We start from the raw sequence: 8,607 nt of genomic DNA on the forward strand, positions 1-8,607 counted from the left end.
AAAACAGTGAATTGTCTTGTTAAAACATGGATGAAACACCTTAGTAGATGGCACATCACCACTAAAATGAGGATGTTAGCCATTAATTTACAGATTAATTCATATTTACTGTGCAATTATGTACTTAAAATCTGGTAAAAATCTAGTAAAAGGTCTGGCAGCACAGTCGCCAGTTCAAAGCTGTAAAAGTACAGGAAAATTTTGTAAGAACAAACACATTGTCATTCTCCTAAAAAATAGAATTTCTGGTGATGAATGTCAAAGTTATGAATTGTGTTGCAATGAAAGAAATATTGAGCAAACAGACTTCAAATTGCTTTTACAAGTTAATTTGCCATATTCAAGTCATAGTACAGGACAAACAAATTGAATGTCAACTTCAATAATGGTTCTCACCCCAATAAAACACAAGCAGATTATTATTCACTAATGATCTAAAACATTGTTCTCAACAATAATGCCCAGAATTAGGAGCTGACAGAAAATGTGTCACATGTAAATACTTTGCACCCATTCAAGAATCATTCTGTAGCAAACTTTCGGTCCACTAAAGTTTCCAAATTAAAGAGCTTCAGGGTCACCAACTGTATACCCATATTCCATGTTTCCCTTCATATTTCTCACAGCCATAACAGCATCAGAGACTAAGAAAGTTACATTGCAGTCTCATTATTCACAATCATAGCCAATCAGGTTTTAATTTTAAAATAAAAGGCATTCAATTAAATGTTTCCCTACAGTGTAAGTTAGGGAACATTTTCCAAATGAATAAACAAGCATGTATTCACACCCCATGTAAATACTTAGTGGAGGCACTTTGGTAAATTCTTAGAGCAACATCAATCGTTTTTTTAATAATTGCTCGAGCTTAGTAAATTTGGTCAGGAATCATTGTTGGACAGCAATATTTAAGGTCTCAGATTATTTGAGCCTGAGTCATTCTGGTGAATCTTTTAATGTGTGTAATTGTCCAATGGAAAAGGGCTAGAGTTTTAAATGGGCTTTGCTCACTGCATATTTCTTTTGATCTTACGATACACTTCATTGGTAGGGGATGGGGGTAACAGAATAAGAATAAATATCCTGTTTTCCTATATTTTAATATAATCATATCCAAAGTTGGTATGAACTGTTACCACATAATGAAACTTAGTGCATCTTTAACATGTCAGTAGCTAGTTGGCAATCTATTCCCTTGTTGAAAGCACAGAGTACTTTTGCATTGCTACACTGGTCTCAAAAGACTTGGTTTTTGACCATTGCTCCTGTTTCTGGGACAAATTGCATTTGTAAAAAAATAATACATTTGCTTTTGTTTTGAATGGTTAGATGACAAAGCAGAAGAGCTGTGCATTATGGTTCTAATGCAGACGAGATACAGCTTTTTATTCAATCCAAACTGCTTCAATCAACCACTTCCTTCACCTAGATTCACCTCTAATTTATTTTCGTCAGTACACTGATGAGCCAAAACATTGACCACTCAGAGGTGAAGTGAATAACGAATAGGGCAAATGTCAAGGTCTGAGGAGATTAAATGGTAAGCAAACAGTCAGTTCTCTTAATCAACGTGTTGGATGCAGAGAAATAGGCAGGGGTAAAGACCTGAGCGAATTGTTATGGCTGGACGACCGGGTCAGAGAATCTCTGAAACGACAAGGCTCCTGGGGTGCTTCCATTCAGCAGTGGTGAGTTCGGACAGTTGTCCAAGGAGGGACAGACCACAAACCAGTGAAAGGGGGTTGGTCACGAGGGCAATGAAGGCTATCCCGTCTGATCCAAATCAACAGAAGGTCTACTGTGGCACAAGTGATATTGGAGGAAAGTGTCAACACACAGGTCATAGCACCCTGCTGCGTAGACGGAGTGCCCATGCTGTCCCTTGTCCACCGTTGAAAGCACCTACAATGGGCATGCAAGCGTCAGAGCTGGACCTTGAAGCAGTGGAAGGTCGTCTGGTCCGATGAGTCCAGTTGTTTACGTCACCTGGATGGCCGTGTATGTGTGCGCTGTTTACCTGGGGAAGTGATGGCACCAGGATGGCACCAGGATGTACTCTGGGAAGAAGACAAGCAGGTAGAGGGAGTGCGATGCTCAGGGCAATGTTCTGTTGGGAAACCCTGGGTCCGGGCATTCATGTCATTTTTTATTTGACACATGCCATTTACCTAAACATCATTCTAGCCCAGGTACACTGCTTCATGGCAATGGTATTCCAGTGGCCTCTTTCAGTAGGATAATGCACCAATGCTAAACTGCACACATAATTTGTGAATGGATAGAGGAACATGATTAAATGTTCAAGGTGTTGCCCTGGCCTCCAAATTCCCCAGATCTCAATCTGATAGAGCATCTGTGGGATGTGTTGGACCAACAAATCTAATCCACAATGGCTCCACTTGGCAACTTACAGGACTGGAAGGATTTGCTTCTAATATATTGGTGCCAGATACCACAGGACACCTTTAGGGGTTTTGTATAGTCCGTGCCTTGGTGGGTTAGAACTACCAACAGCACATTAGGCAGGTGGTCATGTTTTGGCTCAGCAGTGTATAGTATAATTGAAATTTTTGCTGCAAATGTGTACTCATTCAAATAAACCTTAGTATAATACTAAAAATGGATTGTTTTTCAGTGGGATAATTACACAATTGGTTATTATGGCAAAGACACCAGGAGTGGCTATGGCTGACAAGTGCTTTGAACAAGTATTAGTTCAGTGGCGTGACATTCCCAATCACTACATCTTTATCAAAAGGTTGCTCATCTAGAATAGACTTTCTCAATTCTCACTCACACATTCAAATTCTAAATTCAGTCAACGAGTTTAAACAAAGTACAAACAAGTCTTCATTTACACCTGGATGTCAGATATAAACCACATTGTTTATGATAGGTCAAGGGTCCCCAACTCTGATCTTGAACTTTAAAGTTAATAATGTAGACTGAACACTTTAGTGTGGTACACTCGGGTGTGAATCCCAATATGCTCTTTACATGTCATCTTTAGCAATCAATTAATTCCCTTTTGGCTTTAAGCCTCTGTGTCACACACTTTTCTGTTGCAGATGCAAGTTGCAGATGACATTACAAATTAAACAAGCGATTTTGTTGATCACTTCACCGTAATGTTAGCTAACGTGAAGCAATGTCATAAAAGATGTTATATTTCAATAAATAATTTGTTAATTCAAACATTTGGTCATGTTAACAGCGCCAACATATACAAAACGTTATCTGTATATCAGTCATCAGATCTAGAGTGTACCCTTACCGTGGTCGGATTTTTTAAATATTCCATTTTAAAGGGGTTTCAATAGAGTTCATTAAACAAAGCGTTGCTGTACTGTCACGTTACAGTGCAGTTTCAAAAATGCTGCGCTTTTCTGTGTACCAGTCATCCGAAATAATGGGTTGAAAATTCAAGTTTTGAAATATTGTTCTGTCAAAACACTTCAATTTGGTTTACTGAATCATATTTACGGATATTAGTTATATTAATAAATTAATCAGCATTACATGGACTGTTTGGTAACATTGTTGACATGAGTAACTTGGCTGATGGTACGGATATTAATAAGATTAATAAACTGAAAAGCATCACACAGTCCCATATGTTTGCATTACATCAGTTCATCATTTACTTTTTCCCAGTTTTTGTTGAACATCATACAGTTTAATGTCCTAATTTACAGCTGCAGCTCAAAAAAACAGAATATCGTGAGAAGATTTCAGTTTGTTTTTCAATTGAATTGTTCAAGTTATAGGTCACATTAAAAGGTGGAAAAAGTCCTGACATGATTTATCTTTGTCTCATTCTTTTACATCACAAGAATCTGGCATTTTAACAGGGGTGTGTAGACTTTTTATATCCACTGCATAAAGACTTTTTTGTTTCAATCTTGATGATTACGGCTTACACCTCATGGAAATAAAAAATCCAGTATCTCGTAATATTAGAATAGAAAATGTATAATACAGAAAGCCGACAACAGCTCCCTGTAAGCATGTGTTCACACATTAAAACTGAAAAACATAATGAGAATATCCTGATACACATTTAAAATGACTATTTCCTTCAAAATTCTCATTCATGTTTGTCCTACTCGGTCCTGTTACCCTTAATTTGAGTAACAGGACTGGAACTAATTGGACTGACTTTTTAGCATAGCATTAGAAAATACATGAAACATAGCCACATGACATCAATGCTAATAGCATGAGAACACCAAAAAGTTAAATACTGTATTTCTCCAGCTTATTGTTGGAAAAAAGGATGCATGTCTGTAAAAAACAGAAATATTAATGTTTTTGAATTTACTGACATTTCCTGTTATTCTACATGATTAAAGTTAAAAATAAGTCCCTGTAATTTCATTATATTCTACCATTATTCATGAATACAGAAACATTTACATGCTCTCCATGTCAAAATGTTTGCATGTTCAGAAGACCAGACAGTCAAAAACTAATTGTATCCATAGTCTTTAGGCAACATACAGATCAGCTGCACAACCAGGTGGACAAGAACAGAGATGACCAGGTGGGCTTTGGGCAGTTACAGCAGGAATTATCAGGCAGAAATTAGATCTGCAACACAGCCTGGAGGCCTTTGACAGGGGCAGCTAGGAGTTGTCAGGCCACGTAGTCCTAAGGTAGTCCAAGGACTCAAATCCTCCTAAGATTCAACAGGACACCAGAGACAATAAAAGGGAGCATTCCTTATACCCAAAAGGATACATCAGCACAGAATTCTGACTGACCCTTGTCCCCTGGCACAAACAACAGCAGCATTAGAACTAAAGACTGAGACAGAGGGGTCTGGGGACAATGTTATCACTGCCGAACCTAATTATGGACTGGGCCAAACAGACAGGAAATAGCTCCACCAACATTGCCAAACACCTAAAGGGACACTATTAAACCACAAATCACTCTGAGACAGGACTGAAAATATGCCACAGAGCTCTCCCATTGCATGAGAGTTAGAGACGGAATGGAGTGACTTCAACCAACCGCCTTCTACGACTCGTTTTCTTTCTAATTTCCCTTGCCTGATCTCACCATTGCCCATTCCACTCAGGCTGGTAACACACTTGACCTGATATCTGATAGATGTTGCATGTCATTTTATCACAGCAACCCCCCTCTAGGTCTCTGATCATCATTTTAGCTCCTGGTTTTCCTCTCTCCCCCAACCGTACGTTCCAAGCCACTACACTGAAGAGAATGTCCTCCCAGCCAGCTCATCTGTGACTCCCGGCTCGCCCCCACCACCACTTGTCCCCTGCACTCTTCAGATGAAATGTTTGGTTGCCCCACATCCTGCCCCCTCAGACATAACCCATCCTACAGATCATCTCTGGAGACCTCCTGTTCTTCACCAGCATAAACCAGGTAAGCATTAAGACGGATCACTCAGAGTCCGTTGCCCCCTGTCAGTGTTTTCGTTCATTTTCATCCACCTTGATTTATCTGCTGTTGACACTGAAGAATCGGATCATTCTATTCCCCCACTCTCGGCTAAGAATCTCTGTTTCTGCACACTCTCAGATGTCAGTCCCCCACTTCAAGCAAAAACATTAATGGAGTTACTCACTCCTGCAGGTTTATGCTCGCCAACATTCAGAGGCCAAGGAAGACCTCTACAGTAAATGCTCACCATTTGTGAACGCTCACAAGATGCAGTGCAACCAATGGGCATGATTTTGTTTTGGAGAATGTCTGTCGGGTCATCAAGAATAAAGTTACAAGTGTGTAAATCAATGTGTGTGATATTTCTGCTCTGATAGGAGAAAAGAAAAGGGATGTATGGTGTTGACAAAGCAGTTCCTCTACAAAAGCAAATGCACACAGCAATGGCTAAATGTAAAAAATATATAACTTCCATATTATACAGCAAGATATGGCCTCTGTGATTTCTTTAGGCTGTACACTGTTTACTAAAGATCTCTCACACTGATCCTCCCAGGCTTATTCAAGGTCTTTTTGTAATGGTGAACAAAGGTAGGTTAACTAAACTCCTCAGATTGTGTTAAGATGAACAATCATTGATAGAATCAAAATATACAACATTTTAAAACTGTATAAATTCTTTGTTTTTCATGTAGGTCTATTAATGGGGAAGGCCTAGTGTAATCTTCTATAAATTACACAAAATCCACATTAGGTCATTCCTACCAAAGGAGTACATTTGGACTGGTCACCAATTTCACATAAAATAGCATTTGAAAAATCCCATTCACGTTTATGAGCTGCACTGCAAATAGGTATTATGAACTGCTTAAGTGCGCCAATGTGGATATACAGTGAAAATGTGGTGAAATCAATGTGGATATACAGTGAAAATGTGGTGAAATCAATGTGGATATACAGTGAAAATGTGGTGAAATCAATGTGGATATACAGTGAAAATGTGGTGAAATCAATGTGAATACTGACTATGTGATAATCAACAAACATACCGGTGTGATATATAAACTAGTAACAACCACTATTCAATAAAAATATCACTAAGCTGTAAAAAGAAAGTTGACTTAACTTCTGTTATTTACCCATTTCAGTGAACTAGGCAAATATCTGTAGGCCTTCATTCTAAAGAAAATATATTAATTGCAGTACCAAAGAGGGGAAAAAAAACTCTGCATTGCAGCCAGCCTCAGCACCAGCGTCCATCATCTCTGTCTGTCTTACTATCCTCTGTAAAGCAAAGTTGGAAATTATACATTTATTGGCATTGCCTATTTGTTTTGTATTTCATTCTACTCAATTCACTGATTAAACAGATAAAATATTAGTTACTGGAGTTATACCCAAACTGATCAGACCAGATGTAGGCTAAACTGATTTGAGAATGACATAGCAAGATAAACCTATTATTTACTTATATAATAATTACTCTGGGCTCATAGAACCAGGGTTACATTAGATGTGTTTTTTCAACAGTTTAAGCAAGATAATATAAAACCCTCACCACTGACAAGATTTCTCCATCCCTCTGCAATGCCCACAAGCCCAGCTGAACAGTAGACTGGACATGACCAAATAATATTTCAGAATGTATGCAAAACAAAAACAATGCTTAAGTTGTTTTCTACACATAAGATCATTTAAAATGATTGCCTGAGGATCGTGAGAATCCCAATTTTCCAATACATTTCAGTCAATTCAAACTATATCTTTCAACTGTCAGACTAACTCAATACTAGTTAGTTGGTCAGACAGTTAGTGTGTGTGTTTGTTGCATGACAAATTCCCAGCGTTTTGTGCATTGTAGGCGAATGTCTAAATGTGCTGTAAAATGAACACCAACGTGTGGTGATCAACATGCTACTGATGTGCATGCATTGGTAAATCGATGCTGGTGTTTGCACACAACGTTAAAATAAAAACATCACACTTAGTCAGCAACATTTTGCATCCAATGCTCTCAAATATACAATTACATTAGCTTACCTAAATATTTGATATGGAACCCTCGCGGCGGATTTAGAGATCTCCTCATCCATCCCTCTCTGAGAACCTCCAGGTGATCCTCTTTACCCTGGATCAACAGCACGTGCTCATCAATCCAGCCCAAGAAAAATGTATCCGATATAGCGTCTGAGATTCTTTGATTCCAAACGTGCTGTGTGTTCTCTGCTTTAAAATCCGCAAAAATCTCATAGCCGGTGTGATGGCGCGGCAATTCCTCGCTCTCCGACACACCAGTAGAATCACCCGTGCCTACCCGAGTCAATACGATAGCTAGGGAGTGAGGTGCTATCTGTAGGAAAGACTCCATTGTCGATTTTTTGTCCTAGGTTGTAAACTTGAAGTCATGAACAGTATCAAACATGACACCATTCAATTTAATAAATACAATCCATAAGTAGGGTAGAGAGTCTGAAGACTGTCCCGCAACAAAAGCATACCAGACATTCCACAGTAGGCTGCAATACAGCACCTATTTTTGGATATGCATCTCGCCAAGGCAACGTACCTGTCAGATGTTTAATGTATGCAGGCCTACTATCCCGAGGTGCCGAAATTACATTCACGTCTCAAACCAAGTTAACGGCATGCATTGTATCGAAATCGATTGTAAATTGGTAGCTCAACCAGATCATTCTTCCAGCAGAAAGGTTTCCGAGGATTTTGTCAGCCACAGAAGGAGGATAAGGATTTGGTCTCGTGGGACACCTGTCCCTACCACTCCGCAGCATAAACTCGCGTGATTCCCTAAAGGTAATTAAATCCTTCGTACCTTGCTGACACAGATGTTCCACTTTATAGGTATCAGTGATCTTTCTGCAACAGTCACGGTATTACAGTCTACTTGTAGTCCTCCGATATATTTGATAGGTTTTTTACGCCACCTGCAGTTCTTTTTTTATTTTTCTTCTTCGTCTTCTTCTTCTTCTTCTTCTGAATGTATTGGCGGATCGTAACCAACTGAAAGGTGCATACACTGCCACCTACTGTACTGGAATGTACGATTTGCTCATGAAAGATTTTTGGTGCGCTGTATAACCGCTGTTGCTCCTAACAAATGATTTCCTTCACCGGATTGCTATGACACAAGATAATTTTCAGTAACACCATGTATGGATATGGATCGTTTCAAAA

The 8,607-nt window shown here is 39.0% G+C and overlaps 1 protein-coding gene across 3 annotated transcripts in view; it reads right to left on the reverse strand.

Annotated features, from left to right (window-relative positions):
* Positions 1-8,392, reverse strand: part of LOC105026767 (storkhead-box protein 2) — a 62,373-nt gene extending 53,981 nt beyond the window's left edge. For all 3 annotated transcript variants that reach the window (XM_010898453.4, XM_034291801.1, XM_020046057.2), the window contains exon 1: positions 7,456-8,392. In XM_010898453.4, coding sequence (XP_010896755.2) covers positions 7,456-7,783 — 328 coding nt within the window. In that variant the 5' untranslated portion in view covers positions 7,784-8,392. The remainder of the gene's footprint in view (positions 1-7,455) is intronic.
* Positions 8,393-8,607: the final 215 nt, after the last annotated feature.

This window comes from Esox lucius, chromosome 4, assembly GCF_011004845.1.
Source record: "Esox lucius isolate fEsoLuc1 chromosome 4, fEsoLuc1.pri, whole genome shotgun sequence".
In the NCBI taxonomy this organism is placed as follows: Eukaryota; Metazoa; Chordata; class Actinopteri; order Esociformes; family Esocidae; genus Esox; species Esox lucius.